Source organism: Brachionichthys hirsutus, chromosome 8, assembly GCF_040956055.1.
Source record: "Brachionichthys hirsutus isolate HB-005 chromosome 8, CSIRO-AGI_Bhir_v1, whole genome shotgun sequence".
Lineage (NCBI taxonomy): Eukaryota > Metazoa > Chordata > Actinopteri > Lophiiformes > Brachionichthyidae > Brachionichthys > Brachionichthys hirsutus.
In genome coordinates this window covers 1455768-1474860 of record NC_090904.1, presented here as the reverse complement: position 1 = coordinate 1474860, position 19093 = coordinate 1455768, and the positions used below count along the sequence as shown (strand labels likewise).

Below are 19093 nucleotides of genomic sequence, written 5' to 3'. Positions count from 1 at the left end.
GATAATTAATTTGCTAACATGATCAATGACGTCATCACATACTCTCCGACCAACCCCTTGCGACCTCCAACAATATCCTGTATCCATTGGCCTATCACAGCCGTGTTGTTGCGCATGCGTATTGATTATTGAATTTACGGCTGGCATGAGGAGACGACTTTGACAGGGTTTAGCTTTAGCTGTTTAGCCGTCTTCAATTTACGCAAATGGTATTATTTTAAAGGCATCGTCGTCAAACACGTGATTCGACTTCACCGAAGGTGCAACCAGGTAAGGGCTTCTCCCTGCTAAAGTAGCGCTGCCGGTAGCAAATCCAAGGAGACAGCTAACATGTCAGGAAAACTTGTTAGCTTAATGATCACAGTAGCGGGCACTGGGGTTTTATAGATTTATTGGAGATGCTACTCAAAAGTAATTTCCTTCACAAATCAATACTGTAAAATGTCGATGATTTATGTACTCAGGACTTCCAACGGAAACAAGACCGCAAGGGCTTTTCTGAAATGCTCCTCTTAGACAGGGTGTTGGACTGTACTTGTACTCTAATACATGCTACTGTGTGACTGTACTTGTACTCTAACATTCTATCTTATAAATATATTCATCATCATACTGTTTATTTAGCGGGTGTGTGTCTTAGTTAAGTTTTAGCCGCATTTCTCTAAGGAGAAGTAATCAAATGTTTTAGGTCTTTTAGCTCATTACAATCCTCCTCAGAGGAGTTGGGATTCTTACTGTCAAAATGTTTTATGATGTAACACCAATGGGCTGCACTGGGAGGAAAGTTCTAGTACTTAGGAATTCATTAATTGTAATTAGTAAATTTAAAATAAAATAATCAGGCGACTGTTCATGGATTTGACACATAAAGAAATGCTGGTTAACATTATTGTTAGGAAACCTGGTCATGCTATTTCAGTTTTATTGTCAACATTTCTTTAGAGTTAAATTAGTTTTCTTTATTATTGGTTTTGATTTCCTTTTTCAGCTACAAAAGTCTTGAATAGTGTTTTAGCAGGGGTGTAAAAGGGTGTCCGTTTGGGAGTTGCCATAGATTTAGTGATTGCCAAAGCTGTTCGGGGCAGATTAGCACACAAATGAAATGCGTGTTTGAAGTGATGCGGTTTGTGGAAAAAAAAGAAGCTATTTTTCACAATGTTTCGCCAGGTAATAAAAATAGTGTGGCAGTAACCCTGGAGGAGGAAAGAGAGTGACAGAGTTGATATTAACATAACAAAGCTGCAGATAATTTTACGACGCAGCAAACCCTGTTATGTGGAAATGACAGGGTTATGTTGATTCATCTTTGTACAAACAAGAAATAATTATTGGACCGTTCGGACCTTATCACGCTTATTACCTTGACTGTTGGGAAAGCTGCTTTGTCTCCTGCTTCAACTTGTTCCTACATTATATGACTGCACAGTCATGTGCAGAGAAGGAACTGCACTCTGTGCCAGAGAATGTGGTGTTGTAACATACAGTTGTTGATGCGTCTTTTTGAGGATAATTTCCAGCTTTACAGTGTTTGTTCAGCTGGGATTTAAAGTCAGGATACACATGTCTCCTTTTTTTAAATAATCTAATTATCGTTGTGGCTGTATGCATGTTCATGTTGCTTAATCATTATTTTGACTCGTGACTTTTAGTGTTGATTTTCAACAAAAAGGTTCCACGGTGAGGCTCGCGTCTTCAAGCGCGCTACTTTGTTGTGAGGAAGCACAAAGTGAATTTCTGTGGTAGCCCAGCAAAGCAACACAAAAACCAGTGTTATGAGTTCAACGCTTCCCACGATAATTACAGTTTTTATCTCGGCAGTCGACTCTTCCATGCCTATTTAGATTTTGTAACTGTTATTTTCCGATTCCAGAGAAGCTGATATTTATCCCTCCCGTTCCCAAGAAGCCCTCGCCTTGCCCCGATGAAATTGGAGCAAGATGGAGACCTCCTGGAAGGTAGCTGCTTGAGATACAACAGAAATACAGTTTTATTTCAGACCCACCAGTCATTGCTCTGCTATGTTACACACTCCCTCTGTGCGCATGCTGACTGGGCCACTCCGAACAGTATATCACGTAAGCATATATTGTCTTTTGTAAGAACAGCATCATAGTTTAACACAAAGAAACTCCTATTCTGACTACACATTTTATTTTATTCTTGATCCTGAAATCAGGTGGGTTTGATAGTTTTATTGAAATACATGAGGATCTTAAAGGGGATGTGTTTTCTTTGATGAGTGTAAGTTTCGCAAGTGTGTGCACTCTTTGGGTTAATTTTAGCTACAGAATGTCGTTGTGACATCTCGCAACAAAAAAAGGAACGATAAGGCCCGAGTCACTTCAAAGCAGAGTTCTCATTTGGGGACATTGGACTTTATGATCAGCAGTGAGTTGGTGATGAATAAAATAAAGTCAATATTCAGTGAGTATTTCACATTGTTACTGATTTTCATAAATATGTATGAAAGTAATGTATAGGAACTGTTTTTATGAGACGTTGGATTTAATGCTGGTTTGTATGTAATCTTTTCTTTTGTGTTCTCGTAAAACATTTGTTCTGAGTTCAGGACTTAAGTCTTTTGAAGTTTAATTTCTTTTCTTTTATGATCTGTTATGTTTTTACATTGGTCAGTTCTGGTTATTAAACTGGTACAGATGGTGTGACCTTAAAATATATGCGATCATTTTTTTAACATTACATCCTTTATTGGTTAAAAGCCAGCAGAAATCCTAATGCATCTATTTACTGTATTTTATTGGTCTTTTTTCAGATGCTAATTCATAAAAAAAGGTTTAACCAAATCTACACATTCACTTTCTGAAATGTTACATTTGCTTTCTTGCCAGGTCAGGTTTAAAATCTATTACTGGTCAGAGTCCAAAGAAAGTGTTTCTGTAAAAAGTGAAGGGTCTAGTTATTGATTTGTTTTCTGGGAATAGTTCTTAATACTTGGAGTTTTAATCATTAATTAAGTAGTCAGCAGCAATAAATAGAATAAGGTTACTCTAATCTTGCTGCAGATCAAAATGATGATGCCGTAATGTTGCAGCGATGATTATCCTCTTCATCTGCTGGTCTTTCGTTTCTCTCATCACTGATGAGACCCTTCATTCTTTTGTTTCTCTCATCACTGATGAGACCCTTCATTCTTTTGTTTCTCTTTGGATTGGTTAGAGGACTCCTCTCAGGAGAATGGAGTCCAGTCAAACCAGTACAGCTCGATCTCTCCACCTGAATCGCCCGTGGCCCAGGAGGAACCCTTCTCCACTTACTTTGAGGACAAGGTGACCATTCCTGAAAATGTCAACCAGGTATGTAATCATGTACTAATGTACACTAATAATAGGGATTTAATGCTCTTACTCTGAACTGAAGCGATGAAGCGAACTCCAGTAATAATACAATCCTGTTCAGGTATTTAGTTTCCGTAAACTCTGGGCCTTCACTGGACCCGGGTTTCTGATGAGCATTGCTTACTTGGATCCAGGGAACATCGAGTCTGACCTTCAATCAGGAGCTAAAGCTGGCTTTAAGGTGATCTTTCAGACCTTGTCATCCTAAGTTAGTCTTTTCTACCTTTGCCTGGCAGTTTACTGGTTAATGTGAGCGTTCATGAAAAACGTATGACTCACGAGTCGGGATCCTTTCGACTGTCCATTCTTGTTTTTCCCTTTTTTTTTATTTATTATTAATTCCTGGAAGTGTTTTTTTTCTCGTGTTCTTTTTTACCCATACACAGTGAGCTGTATTGTTACAGTTTCCTCAGCAAGGAGTTGTGCTTATTTCAGTCACAATTATTTTATGCGTATATAAAATATAACCGCCTTTGAACATTAAATTGTTTACATTACCGTGAACATGAATGGATGCAGTCACTAAACCGCCCTGGCACCAATGGCCTAGTTCTGACATAGACTTTGTTCCTCAGCTCCTCTGGGTGCTCCTTGGGGCCACCATTATTGGGCTGCTGCTGCAGAGGCTAGCTGCACGCCTGGGGGTCGTCACTGGGATGCACCTAGCTGAAGTCTGCAACCGCCAATACCCCAGAGTGAGCACAGCACTGTCTTCAATCGGCTAAACTTCTGTTTGTTGCACCTTTTGCATGTGATAGTATTTGTAAAATAATTTATTGGGAGTGAGTCATGCTGATTGTGATTCTGTCTGTCACTTTGTTTCAGGGGGCATAGGAAGGGGTTAGATAATGTTTTTGTTCTGTGAAATGAACCCGTGGTGGAATCTTGAGCATCTTGTGTTCTGTTTTTTTCTTTCAGGTTCCTCGAATCATCCTTTGGCTGATGGTGGAACTGGCAATTATTGGTTCAGACATGCAGGAGGTTATCGGCTGTGCCATAGCTCTCAACCTTCTCTCTGTGGGCAGGTAGATTCTAGCTTGTATCATGAAAAGTTGCTGCAGACATTTTTATAAACTCATGTTCTGTAATGTTTATACATTATCTACAAATAGCTTCCATTTCTCTTGCAGGATTCCACTGTGGGCAGGAGTTCTAATCACCATCACAGACACATTTGTGTTCCTTTTTCTAGATAAATACGGTGTGCATATCTTATTTCAGTTATCAATCAGTTCCAAAATAATCTTTACATCCCAGTCTTGATACAGTTTTTGTCTTCATGTAGGTCTAAGGAAACTTGAAGCGTTCTTTGGTTTTCTCATCACTGTAATGGCTGTTAGTTTTGGTTATGAGGTAAAAATTCTTACAAATTCAAATAGAACTAATTTAGTTTGAATGTTTGAGGTTGTTTTTTATTTTTTATTTTTTTAAACCAGTATGCTCACGCTGCCATCTTCTATGTTACTGATCTGTAGTATGTCCTGGCAAAGCCCGACCAAGGGGAGCTGCTGAAGGGGATGTTCTTGCCTTACTGTGCCGACTGTGGGCCTGTTCAGCTGGAACAAGCCGTAGGAATCGTAGGCGCCGTCATTATGCCGCATAACATCTACTTACACTCGGCATTGGTCAAGGTTAGAAAATCTGAGTCAATTCAATTCAGGATCATTCAAAAAATATTGTCAGAGTTGGTTTAAATGTAAATCTGTTCACTTTCTCCTCCTCCAGTCTCGTGACATTGATCGCAAAAACAAGAAGGAAGTAAAGGAAGCCAACAAGTATTACTTCATCGAGTCAACTATTGCTCTGTTCATCTCCTTCCTCATCAATGTCTTTGTTGTGGCAGTCTTTGCTCAGGCCTTCTACAATAAAACCAACATTGAAGTGGTGGGTATAGAGTACTAGATTTGGAATTGTTTTGCGCTTTAATTTCTTTGCACGTTTAAACAGTGGAATAAAGAGTGAAACAGTTCTAATGCCGTTCTGTTCCTGCCCGTGCTGGCAGAGTGATTTTTGCAATAGGACGGACAGCCCTCACACGAATCTCTTCCCTCTCAACAATGACACGCTGGAGGTGGACATCTACAAAGGGGTAAGCCTGCCCTCCTTTACTCCAGGAAACTGTGCCCTTTGGATTCAGGGCAACACGTACCTCTAGACCTGCTTCACAGGAGACCTTTAGACTTGTAATTGCTTAATAACGGCAGGTGTTGAAATAACATTGATTATATCCGATGAGGTCATGTTGCCGTTGCAAAATCTCGGACACCGAAGGTGGGGTGCCTCAAATGAATGTCATTTTTGACATCGGATGCGGTTGTGTGTTTTCTTGCTATGATGAAAATTCCTCGGTCCTGAAAAAAAGGTGTAGTCAGACAGGTAAGTAAAGTCAGGTCACTAGTGTGAGTGGATCCCGGGTGTGCAGGACGTATCAATAATCTGGCAGAAACATATTCTGAATATTTCTCTGTTCTTCGCCCCTTTTGGTACATCTTCTTCTTCTTTTTTTTTTATTTCTCGACGGATCTTTTCTGCCTTTCTCTTTATCCGTGCAGGGAGTGGTCCTGGGCTGCTTCTTTGGCCCTGCAGCCCTCTACATTTGGGCAATAGGAATCTTGGCTGCCGGGCAGAGTTCGACCATGACAGGCACTTATTCTGGGCAGTTTGTTATGGAGGTAAGAAAGCCTCAGATAAGTGTCGGTAAATAAAATTAGCACAAGTGAGTACACTCACATTATAACATCCTTTGTCAAGGGTTTCTTGGACCTGCGATGGTCTCGTTTTGCACGAGTTCTGCTGACACGCTCCATCGCCATCGCACCTACCCTGCTGGTAGCCATTTTTCAGGATGTGCAGCATCTGACGGGGATGAATGACTTCCTTAACGTGCTTCAAAGCATGCAGGTCAGGACAGATCATTTAAGTAAACCCTCGCACTTCTGTAAAAACAAACACAGTTTAACATGCCTTCTGTGTCACAGCCTGAAATCCAGCTTTAATTTAGCACATTTCTTGTTATTCATTATAAACTTTCTCTCTGTTCAACAGCTGCCATTTGCTTTGATACCAATTCTGACTTTCACCAGCCTGAAATCCATCATGAACGACTTCGCAAACCAAATGTGAGTGAATTCTTTTAACTAATACCATCCTTGCTGACTTCGTCATAAATAAAACATAAATACAAGTCCAACAAGCACGAGGTGAGGTGAGGTGGAACGCAGAGGGAATGCACGCCAATCTGAATTGGCTTGAGAGGTTGGCATGCAGCGTAATAATTGTCTTCACAAATGTTTGCTGTTTGTGCTCACGAAAGCATTACCGGTACGTGACGCACAAACCTGGTCTTGCTGCCAAGCAGGCTAATAGGCGACATGCAGAATGTACGTTTTTAACGTTTGGATGTGTCGCAGTGTGTATTGAGCTATCAAAGATCATTGAAGCAGTCGGTAAGATTCAAACGATGACTAAAAAGTAAACATTAACCCGAACAGCTGAAGAAGTACTGATAGAATGAAGCAAACGCCGTGATGCTGGTTCTTTATTTTCTGTATGACTCCTTTCCTGTGTTGCGTTCCTGATTTTATTTGTTCTACTAAGGGTCCACTCGGGGAACATGAGCTGCTGCCTGAGTGGAAGTAAAGTCATAACCTCTCTTTGTGTGACGGCCAGCTGTTAGATGGGGCGTTATAACGACCGGCGCTGAGTTACTTATTGATAAATCAAAAGCAGTGTGTTTGCTGAGAGACTGTTTTCCTGATGATTTTTTTTTTCCTTCAAAAGAGGTCTTGGTAATCTTTCAGATCTGGTTACGTAAACAAGGACTTTCCTTATTTGCATAACTGAGGAATATTTCATAGATCCTTCCTATTAGGAAAAAACAACATTATTTCTCAACCTGTTATTTTTTTACAGGGTGTGGAAGATTTCCGGAGGCGTGGTCATCCTGATGGTTTGTGCCATTAACATGTACTTCGTGGTGGTTTACGTGACGTCGCTGAACAGCGTGCTGCTCTACATCCTGGCCGCTCTGCTCTCCTTAACCTATCTGTGCTTCGTAGGCTACCTGGTGAGTCCGATTACTGCGAATATTACGTCATTTCCCAGGTGACTACAGCGATCGTGTCGTGAGAAACGATCGCAGTTCTGTGAGAAACGTGTTTCCATGTTTAGATGGATAATTTAGTGTTTCATTCTGTCGAGGGATAAATAACTCTGTGCCTGTTAATAATAAACATGTATGCAAGTCTTAAAGCTCTTCACACATACAGGATGAACTTGACGCTTACATAGGATCCAGTCACAGAGGTGCAACAGGGATTTGTTTCCCCAGTCCAGAAAGGGGCCGCTCACGCCGCTCCTCTCAGATGCCACGTCGCTATCAAAAAGAAAATATCAGGAAACGAGGGTGCCACAAGTTTCTGTCCGTTATCATATCCAAACCTCCGTGTTGCGCGGTGAGGACGCTCCTCGTCGTCTCTCGCTCCGCGCCCAAGCTCCGGTGACGCTTCCCGTGTTCAGCTGGGTTGCGTTCCTCGATGGTACGGTGGTCATGTAGCTCTTGCGGTTTGTGCATTCTCAGAAATCAACAATCGGGTATTAGGTGCGGGTTCAGTGCCGTCCACGCAGGGATCGACACGAAAAGGGAAATAAAATCGGCTGGCCTAAGTTGTTTGTCAGCAGGGGTTTCGTTTAGCGACTGGGTCTTCGGAACCACCTGTATTCATTCGCATTAAAAAGTGTTTGCTTGAATGTAGTTCTTTTGTCTCACCATTTTTTTTTTTTAGTGAAAGAAAGCTCATTCCATCTGTCTGTGTGTCTTTCTGCTTGTTGTCGTCGGCAGGTATGGCATTGCTTGGTTGCCTTGGGGGTTTCCTGCCTGGACTTTGGGAACCGGGTAAGCACTCGACCTGCTGTGTTCATAGAGGAGCCGTCTGAGTACGACTCCTAGAGCTGGAAAGGACAGTGACCACCAGCAGTCTTCTTCTTTACTCTCAGAGACACTGAGCCCCGTTATACCACCAGGATCATGTAGGATCTGATCCCGTTTATTTCCCTGTAGGGCTGTCTCTCATTACATGCTGCTTTCTGCTTACCCAATGATCTGCACTATTACTACACCAGCACAGAAAATTCTATGCTGTATTGATGTTTGTTTGTAAAGTGACGTCCTATGACATGGGTCGTTCATGTGTTGATGCTAAACCCAATTACCTGTATGTAGAAACAAGATTTTCTGCCTTTTTTTATATGAAATGTTATCGAGGCAATTTTAGGAAATTAGCAGCTCAGTGTTTCAGTGTTTCGATGTATTAATGCTGGTTAACATTCAGTAACGGCCACACAGAGGCAAACTACAGGAGGTTTGTGTCCGCTCCATCAAGGAGGTGATGTGTTTGCCCTCGTCTGTTTGTCCGTCTTTTAGCAGTATTACTCAAAACGCTATGAGCCGATTTTGATCACGGCTTTTAGTGAATAGAGCAGAATCTGGATCCGAGGCGGTCTGGAATCTTTCCATTTATAGTAATGCACAACTATCAAATGATTCCAGTGGGATTCTGATTTGTTGGGGTTTCTTTTAACTGCTTAAGGAACTCGTGTTGTCGGGGTCAAGCTACGACCTGACGGCTGCTGACAGGTGCAGCAGCATCATCGGGAGGTGAAGCGAGGTCTTCCCACCTTTGCAATAAAACTATGATGAGGGTTACAAACTCAAACACTAGATTATGCTGATTTTATAGATGTTTTTTATTTTCACCAACTAAGCCAATACAAACTTGGTTGTGAAAACTCTACTTGATTGATTTTAGATTTTTTTTTTTTAAAGCACTGACCTGTTTTTGATCACACATTCTTCCCTTTTAGTCTTTTTATCACGCTAAAGTAAACGAAAGTGTCCCGGTAGAAGGTGGGGCTGCTCGATTGGTCCCGACTCTAACATGGGTAACTTGATTATTAACTGCTAACCTACTGCTACTCGATGATGACAGAGTAGGCAGCTTTTTCCCAGCTTGCGCATTAAATGAATAAGATCAGTGAAGACACATCTGCAAGTTTAGCACCGCATTGGACTGTGTGCACTGCACTGACGTGCAAACGTCCAAACGGGATGTGCACGTTAAGTGGTAAGAGAAGACGGGCAGATGGTGGCGTTACAGTTTAGTTCTCAGGATCTTGCAGAGGTTTGTTTTGCACTGATGATCCCTTTCTCTTGATGGGTTCGGTGCTCTTTGCAGGTCTCTGATCAGATCTCAACAGGTTTTTCGGCAGGTGATCCTCGTGTATGTTTTTCCGACTGGTTTCACTGTCGTATGAATACCCCTCTGAGACAATAAAAACTTGCCTAATGCACATTTCAACTGTTACAGAACAAACTTCAATGATGTGTACGCTGAAGTTATTCATTTCTGATTTCTGGGTTTTAATAAATGTGTTGTTTCCTCATGGATAAAACACAACACGCGTTTGTTGGTGTCTTCTCTCCGACTGTCTAAAGAAGAGCGTTTTTAGTTGTAAATATCACAAATATATTGTCTGATTAAGAGTTAGGAGTATCAGGAGAATAAATATTCTTGGATAATCTTGCGTGATGGACCTTTCCATGTCAGGATAATGTAAGAAGTTAGCTTTATGGCAGTTTGGACTAAACGCTTCCCATATTAAAGGGCTCAGATTTGATATTCATTGATAGAACATCTCTGTCGGCAACAGAAATGTTTTTCAGGACTTTCCAGGATTAAATGAGGAAAGTTGAGGTTGGAAAATCACTGTGACCCAAGGTGAGGACCCTCATGTAATCTCTAATCATTTAACAATCACATCCAAATTGTAAACCAACTCAATCGTGATCAGGACACAGCGTTAACTGAAGTTTTCCCTCTTAGTTTATAGAATGCTTTTCCATAGCTATCCTAATTTCCGACACTAACACTTGACGCTATGATATTCCAAAGAAAATGAACATTTCTATATTTAAAAGAAGCTGCAGTAATAAAGATGCCTTCACTGGTTGTGGCAAGAATTGTCTGAACTATTAAGTTAAGATTGTCTTCCCAAAGGTGACTGCTGGAAGTTCTTATCTGCATGGGACCCTCACCTCTGATTAACGCTTCTATCTCCCCTCTCTCTCAGACGCCTCTGGGACTGTCACGGCACACAGACATTTACTTACTGACTGACATGGACACTGATACTTTGGTTGAGCGATAGAAGGACTCGTGTTGAACGGTGGCGATGCTAACCTGCCAGAAGAATGGGACCAAAGACGCTCGGCCAGTATGTGCTCGTCTTCACCTCCATGCGCCTTACACACTATTTAAGTGTCCTTACAGTCACAGTGAAGTATGTCTGCGTGTGTCTAATCCTGTTCGAAACAACGACATCGGCTGTTTAGCACATCCCATAAAACTCCGCTAAATAGTGTTGAAATAATCCTTTTTTTAAAAATCTGGGCTTCAAAGGCAAGGTTCTGCGGTTACTGTGATGGCAGATGAAGCACAAGCATATTATCAATAGACTTGTAACTTCAGTTAAAGACGAGATGGCGGTGGCTGCCAACCAAGAAGTAATTTCATCAAACAGTCGTTTCCTTTTCAGACATCGCAAAGTTGAATTTTCTATTTCACCTTATTGGGTTGGCTGATTTCAGACAGTGTTGTACTTCAGATACTCCAAAATGACCATCAGAACACGAGAAGTCTGTGCTGCATTCTTTAACTTCTTGGATCAGTTGACACGCGTCCCCAAAATGTCAAAAGAGGATGCCGTCAATATTCTTTTGACATTTATTTTTTTGAAAATATTACCTGTAGACAAAAACTGCCTGGCCAAAAGAAAAACACGAATATTTATTTGACCACTTCTTAGCTTTGATTGTGGCACATGTTCACTATGGTGTTTTTTTTTTTAGAGAATCATTGTTGTTGTTGTTTTGGCCAGGCATTGTTTTTAATGTTTTAAACAAACATTCTGTGAAATCTGTTTAAATTTATCCTTAAATATATATATATTTTTCCATTTGGATTTGGTGTTTTTACCTCAATTAGACAATTTGTATATTTGATCAAAAATAAATCTTTAAACATTAATATAGCAAAAATATTTAAAGTATTTATGTGTAAGTAGTAGTAAAACCTGTTCATATGTTTTATATGTTTTTTCTTTTCTTTTACCATCTTCAATAAACGTGTTTATTTATGTGACATTTAAAAACACACACACACACACTTTGGCTTATTTGACATGTTAAGCATATGCTGAGTTTGATGTGAGCAGACTTACTGAAATGAGGACAACGTTTTTGTGGTGGAGCAAAATAGTTACAAAGTGTGGCTAAAAAAAGACTTTTTTTATTGCTTGACTGGAGTTTTTAAATGTGCAAAACATTAAGTTTGACTGAAATGTGGGAGACAAGCGTTAGCTTAGCAACAGAATGCAAAAATGTGTCTGATGTCAAATTGCTACAGGCTAATTGCTCCCATGCACATCAAAAAATATTAAGCTTTTCCTCGACCAAATGTTTCACTGCATCCGTTCTAATACCTTGCAGACGACCAAAGTGCCTCCTGTTCACCTTCGTGCCTGTTCTCTGTTCAGTCCAGAAACCTTACAGCATGTATGTTGCCAGTCACAAAATGATATGGATGAGGTATGAGAGGCTGACTGTTCAAGTCATATTTTTACATTTTTTACCTTTTACACGCTGCAGCTTTTAAATGCATTTGATAACAAATGCACAACCCAACATTTGATAACAGGGAGATGAACACAATAAAAACACATTTTATTTATTTTACATAAACGGTCTGAAATGAATTCCATTTAGAAGAAACTATCAATGGACCATTATACTTTTTAAAAAAAAAAAAAATATGAAAGAACCAGCACATGATCACAAAATAAATTGTTCCCAGTGTAATTAAAAGCGTAAAAGTTGATAATGATTTTTTAAATTTCTTTATCGATTGTATCACTGCAGAAAAATAGTAGGTCACAAATGATTTCAGGTAGTGAATCCTGAGTCCACCTGTTCATGTTATGAACTTGTTTCTGGTGGATTCATTTAAAACATTGTAATGCCCTGGGTTTTAGCTTTTATTTTTACTGATTAATGCATCTTTGGCTGCATTTTACAGTATTATATTACTTCTGAATTTGGGAAAACATGTTGGGATCATCTCAGACCATTTCCATGGCCAGAGGGAAAATGATACTGTACCATATAATGTTGGAATGAATGTGTTGTCTGTGAGTTGATAAAATTGCTCAGTATGACACAGTTTTGTGTTCCTATTGCAATGCGTTTTTTTCTGGTTTATTTGTCAAAAGATGTGTTGGAATAAACGATATACCTTCCTATTTTTGAATATGTTCTCTTGTTAAATAAAAAAACATTTGAATGCTCCGTCTTAAAAATCTTGAAGGGTCAGTGGCTTGATCCCTGGCGATGCCTGCACACATAGACGTGACCTCGGGAATGAAAATAAATGGTATTTAGGAATAATTTATTTATGAATGTGCACGTCCAAATGGGAATCCACCAGATTTCAATTGATCGCTATTCTGCACCCGGTAAAAGTATATTGTCATTGTGGGACAATGAGTTTGCCTTTGGATAAACCTTTTTATGGATTTGGGGATTTTGTGTATTCGCTCCTACGACCTAACCAATCAGCAAACTGATGAAAACAACCCTGGAAACAACTTTACAATGCTTTTTATTTTAATCATGAATGGAGTCGCCTGCCTCCAGTCTTCCAGGCCACGCGAGGGCGCTGTCTCGTACGAAGCCCCATCCTGTAACGACTCATCCGGTGTCTACGTCACCACATTTCACCGAATGCAATGAGACAGCGCGGAGAAGGGTAAAAACACTGCCGGTAAGTTGGATGAAAAGTTCGGAAAACACCGTTTCCGTGTCTGAATAGTTCCGGTTCTAGCGGCGGCTCGCGCCTCGCCTGTTAGCCCCGCGTCGAGCCGTTTAAATGCCGGTTTCCGTCCTGTGTTGTGTCGGAAGGTGGAAGATGAGGCGAGCGGCTCTCCTGCTCACGTCGTGCGTTGCTCTGAGTCTCCTGAGCTCCAGTCGGGCAGCCAGACAGAGACAAGACCTGAGATGTGGAGGTACGTCCCCGGATCCGGCACACTCGGAGCACCCGAGCCCGAGCGTCCTCACACCCACGTGTGTGTGTGTGTGTGTGTGTGTGTGTGTGTGTGTGCCCCCCCCCGCAGCCTGCAGGGCTCTGGTGGATGAGATGGAGTGGGCCATCTCCCAGGTAGATCCGAAGAAATGGATCCAGACGGGATCCTTCAGGATCAATCCGGACGGCAGCCAGTCCGTCCGAGAGGTGAGGCTGCAGCAGGAACACCGTGTGGCGTTAGCAATATTGATACATTTATTATTAATCGGATTGAACACGTGCAGTAATGAACGATGACATCGTCGTTAAAGCTGAATTTAAATTGTAGATTCATGCTCGAGTGGGTTGCAGTGAACAGAAACTTCGCTCCCTCTTTGTTTTCGGTGACGTTTATTGCCGTCAGGTTCCTCTGGCTCGCTCGGAGGGAAATCTCCTCGACCTGATGGAGAGCGTGTGCGAGAGAATGCAGGACTATGGCGAGCGGCCGGATCCTTCCACGAACAGGAAGACCTACGTCCGGATCAAGTCTCGCGGCGGCGAAGCCTTGGACCTATCGGAGGCCCCGCTGGACACCAGAGTTACCGCCAGTTTAAAGTTTGCTGTGAGTACAGCGCCGCTGCAGCCCCCGCACGCCGCCCCAGGGAGTCCACGACATGATTGTTTGATCCTTAACGTGCATTAACGGCCTTGGAATAACGTGCTTTTTTGTTTTTTTTTGATGAGACGAGCCGTTTTTTTTTCCTTCTCAAGTGTGAAACGATTGTTGAGCACCACGAAGATGAAATCATTGAATTCTTCGCTCATGAGGCGGAAAATGTCAAAGATAAACTCTGCAGCAAGAGGACCGGTACGCCCCCCCCACTCTGACACAAACCCTCTTTTACACCTGTTTGCCTGCTTCTGATTTACTCTTATTTTGCAGATCTCTGTGACCACGCTCTGAAAATGTCCCACGACGAACTTTGATGGCATCTTCGCCGTCTCTCCTCATCTGGAGCGGTGCTTTCACGTTTCCCTTCCCGTGCGCACTCGGCACAAAGACGTGCACAAATTAATGTCATCTGTTTGGATATCCACCAGAAAATAAGTTATTCCTGTGATCTGTGAAACATCTTGAAACATCAAGAAGTATTTTTGTTCATTTCTCAATGTGCAAAATATGATAACCTCATGTTTCCTTTTTATATAAACTTTGTAAGTTTTCTCTGCATTTATTTTGTCTTGCGTTTTTGGAAAAATATTTGCATTATATCAACAATAATTGACCCGCTATTTTGAAAACCAGAGTCTGGATCATTAATCGGTTGCATCATGTATTGATGTTGCGGATAATGAGCTTTCCTAAATTTAACTCTTTGAGTGCCATTATCGTCTAAAGACGTTTTTTCTAACCCAAACATTCGCTGCCACACTCTGACGTTGAAATCTCTTCGACGGCCAACTCCGGAATGACGGACGATGGGAGCACACTTTGTTTTCCCGGTGAAATTAGAGAAGACTTTACTCAATTGATCTTTTTGATCATTTCTGTAGCAATGTGATTTTTCAAGTGAGTCTTGATCATCTTGTCTGGAGCAGATCATACAAATAAGTACAAGCGTGACCAGATTTTATAATTCTATTTGATTTTTCATTGTTACCATGGAAATAGGATTTTTAAGGTGAGTCTGAAGGCCTTCTCCACACGGGATCTCGCAACCTATAAATTCTGTAGACGGGACACATATTTATATACGTCTAAGAATTTGTACGTAGAATTGCTAGAATGGGAAGGGGATGCTTTAAATGACTTTCAAATAGTCAAGGGGGGATTTAGGAACTTTTTATTTCTGTTTTGTACGTTTAGTATTTAACAAACCGCTCACATCAAACCTTCCATGGCCTTTTGTTAAATCACTTTATCATTTTATTTACTTACAATACAAGCCAGCGGCTTGCCATGAAATCACTCCAAATAAATAAAGAGCTGTCAAAGCCTCAAAAAAAGATCAGTCAAACATTTACAAGATAAACGGTAACTGAAAATAAGTCAGCCTTTGTAAAGATATTTGCTACAAAATGCTATCAAGAGAAAAACATATTTTCACCATCAAACAGAAAACTAGACGGTGCGTCTCGTATAGTAATTTAGTTAAGCACATGATTTACAGGCTGACATCCAATCATACCTTCATCAGAGACAGGGACCTCCTCATCCTTCAGTCTCAGACAGACCCTCCTCATTCCATCGGGGTTCTTTGTGACACTCATCTTCTTCATCGTCCTCTTTCTTCACTGCGGTCTCATCTTTTTCGTGACCAGATCACCATCGTTCTCCCTCTGCCGTCTGAGGCTCCTCATCTTGGTCTGACTTGGTTCCTCCCGCGGCATCAGGAGTCGTCTCCTCAAACGCGTCCTCGGGTCTCTGGCTGCTGCAGGACGTCGAGTCCTCTTCATCATCTCCGCCCGGCTCTTCACCGCGTGGATCCTGCTGGATTCCCCCCACGGCTGCATCCTCAACACTTCCTTCTGATGAAGGTTCCTGTTGCTCTGCCTCGTGGTAGAATCTCTTTTCGACAGCCATGTTCTCTACTACATCGGGGCATCTCGTTTCCCCCCCCGCACTCACCGGTTCCCACGGATCGCTCGCCTCCTCTTCCTCGTTCTCGGAGTCGGGTGCTGTGTGCTTCCGAATGCGATTCACTGCATCCCAGAGGGACTTTGGGTACTCGGGCTCTTCCAGGGTGGCGTCAGGGGAAACACAACCGCCTTCCTCATGCAGCACTGAGCTGGGAAGCGAGGCTGCGGGTAAACTGGAGATAGATGAAGGTGGACTTGACTCTTCACAAGAGTCCGGAGGAACAGTTTCTATGGTGGCGGCAGCAAAAGCATCATCATCATCATCATCACTAACGGGATTTGGATCTGAGGAACCGTCTGATTCTGTTTCCGGCTCGGTATCTCGGTTGCGTGACGAAGGTGGAGAAGGAAGTTCAGGGAGTGAGAGCACATCCAGAGACGATCGAGACGCCTCACAGGGAGCGCCTGAAGGTGAGGGAGGAGAAGAGTGGAAAGGTTCTCTCTGTAGTTCGGCGTCTTGAAAATCGATTTTGGTTTGAGGGCCTGCAGTGTTTTCTCTGGATCCCGTCTCTCCCACGCGATCTGCAGCGTCCTCTTCATCTGAGTGTTCTTCAGTCATGCGTCTTCCTTTCGAACAGGAAGCATCTTCTTCTTGGCTATTATCAGATTGTTGCTGGTAAATGTCTGTTTGGCATTCGGTTAAAGTTGCTTTCAGAAGACCGTCGGGATCCTCGTCGATTTCTCTCGGTACCTGCTCTTCGCCCATCGGCCTTTGTGTCACACAAGCAGCATTCTTTTCTTGGACACATTCGAGTTGATCCGAAATGTCGACCTCTGTGCCACCATCTTGGGATTCTACAGGTGCCGGGTCCGTAATTTGTTCCGCCGCGTCCTTATTGGGTTCTTTTGTTTGATGCTCGCCACCGACCTTTCGCTCCGTTACGCTGGCGGGAGTGTCCGGATTCCCATTTTCAGATTGTTGCTTTAACACCAGCTCCTCCGTCACGTCAAGGTCATCACTGAGGTCATTGTTTATCGGCAGTGATCTTTGCAACGCTTCGTCCTGATCGGGACCGGACGGGTCTGTGTGGGGGGTGGAGCTGCGGGGAAAGCCAGCCAATCCAGCGGGAGGAGATGGCGTTTGCTCTGATGGGGCGTGAGGAATGGATAAAGGAGCAAAGTCTTCAGGTTCAGGTCCTTCTATGTTTGAAATGAGAGAGAACGTTTCGGGGAATGGGGGCATCAGGAAAGGAGCAGCATCTGGAGCTTCAGATTTGTGGGCGTGTAGATGGGAGGAGAGGCCGGTCGGGGGTCTGAGACATTCAGATGGATGCTGAGGACAGGGATCGTCTTCATCTCGTGTTTGCCCACTCTTACCCGCTACGCTAGTAGATCTTCGATCGAGATCTTCTCCGATAGCAAATTCGAGCGGGCCGACTGTGTTTGGAGTCGGTGCTTTGAGTTGGGATTCAATATTGTTCTCTTCAGGTGGAGTCCAGATCTGCTCCCCGGAGACGCTGACCTCTGGTTTCCATGTCTCCTTCCAACATGCAGCTTCCTCAGTTTGGTCCAGCTCCACTTGAATCGGTGACTGTTTGTCCTCTGAGAGTTCTCGAGCTGCAGTTTCCTTTACATCGTCATCAATCGGAGAAGATTCCTGGTCCTCGACACACAAGTCGATTCCAGATTCCGGCTCAGTGGTGCCGAGGATTTCCTCCTCCAAGGCTTCCTCTCCAGAACCCGAAGCTGCGGTTCTGGAGCTTCCCTCATCGGTTGGCTTCGTCTTCGTCTCTGCAGGAACTGAGTCCGGTTCTGCATCAGACCTCTCATTGACGCCGTTTTTGTCCTGTTTCGGCGGGCTGTTTGATCGGACGCATTCAGGAGGTGTATTTTGTTGAATATCGAGTTGAGTGTGATCAAAATAGTGAACTTGCTTCTTCTTGGGTGCTGGAATCAGCTCCATCTTAACCACGACGCAGGCCGTGTCAATAACCAGTCGGTCGGGGTTGGCGTCCGTCTTCACCGCTGCTGTCCTCACTTCAGCGTCAGTCAGATGAACCTCCGACTCTCCCGCCTGGCCGTTTGCTCTCTCTGTTCCAGTCCTGCTTGTGAAGTTCGGTTCCCTCCACAAAGGATATTTGACTGACCCAGGCTGGGAAACTCGTCTCCCGTCAGCATCACTCCGACGTGCCGTCTCGGGGAACGTAGCGGCTTCTGCTCCGTTTGAAATCTCGCTTTCTTTGAAAGTTTGCGCGTCTTCCTGTGACGCTTTGAGATTTCCCACATCAGCAGCATTTGGCGGCTCCGGGAGCGTCGGCGCTCCGTAATCTACCTCGTCATCCGCAAGCTTGAAAGACTGATTTTTGTCACCGCAGTCCCCGAGGCCTTTAGAAGAACCCCCGGCTTCTGTGTTTGTTTGTGACGTGCAAAGAGGCAAAGATGGAGTCTCTGTGGTGCCGGCTGTCCGAGACACCAAACAGAATACGGTCAGCCCGCCGGCCTTTCTGCTGACCCTGAACTTCCTTCCTTCGATGACTTTGGGGGATGGTTCCTTAGTTTTCTGTGGCCATTGCAGGGCCGACGCACCTTCGTGCTGTGTGTGCGGCTTCTGGAACCTAACAGGACTGCTTTCCTCGACTGCATCCGTTTGACGTCTTTGGTTCGTTAACCCTTGAAGCTCTGGGAACGCGTGTTGGGTCACATCTGGTTCTGTTAAGTCCTCTTTGTCTGCTTTTCTGGGCTCTAACGATGCGTCTTGTTTCGTGAGTGTGGGCTGTCTCCTACCTTCCTTCTCACCGCTGTGTCGTAACACGGGGGGGCTTTTATGTGGGCTGCTGTAAGGTGGGGGAGCAACATACCCAGGAGGATGGCTGACCACTCCCCCTTTGTAGCATGGCTTTTCTTTCACGGCCAACATGTGGCTCATGCCAGTGTTCGGAGTTTGTGACGCATGACTTGCCAATGTTTCCGCCCCCCCCCCTCCACCCCACAGTCCTGATTTACTGATGCTTGCAGATTGTGCTGCCTCCCGGGGGTCTGTCCCAC

At 43.4% G+C, this 19093-nt stretch overlaps 2 protein-coding genes across 3 annotated transcripts; both read left to right on the top strand.

Annotated features, from left to right (window-relative positions):
- Positions 1–1921: 1921 nt before the first annotated feature.
- On the top strand, positions 1922–10591 carry LOC137898481 (natural resistance-associated macrophage protein 2-like). The gene is made up of 16 exons (XM_068742521.1): positions 1922–1955; positions 3178–3314; positions 3418–3537; positions 3932–4051; positions 4275–4381; positions 4487–4557; positions 4642–4709; positions 4832–4987; positions 5082–5240; positions 5359–5445; positions 5909–6028; positions 6108–6257; positions 6402–6475; positions 7269–7422; positions 8197–8250; positions 10485–10591. Exons 1-16 carry the CDS (start codon positions 1922–1924, stop codon positions 10560–10562), a joined length of 1689 nt encoding a protein of 562 aa, XP_068598622.1. The 3' UTR covers positions 10563–10591.
- A 2581-nt stretch (positions 10592–13172) lies between these two features.
- On the top strand, positions 13173–14693 carry cnpy2 (canopy FGF signaling regulator 2). 2 transcript variants are annotated; one of them, XM_068742523.1, is made up of 6 exons: positions 13173–13231; positions 13369–13472; positions 13581–13696; positions 13893–14090; positions 14240–14336; positions 14412–14693. In XM_068742523.1, the coding sequence occupies exons 2-6, from the start codon at positions 13376–13378 to the stop codon at positions 14453–14455; spliced, it is 552 nt and encodes a 183-aa protein (XP_068598624.1). In that variant the 5' UTR covers positions 13173–13231; positions 13369–13375; the 3' UTR covers positions 14456–14693. The 2 variants fall into 2 exon arrangements, with proteins under 2 accessions (XP_068598624.1, XP_068598625.1); XM_068742524.1 differs by lacking the exon at positions 13173–13231 and having other exon boundaries at positions 13367–13472.
- Positions 14694–19093: the final 4400 nt, after the last annotated feature.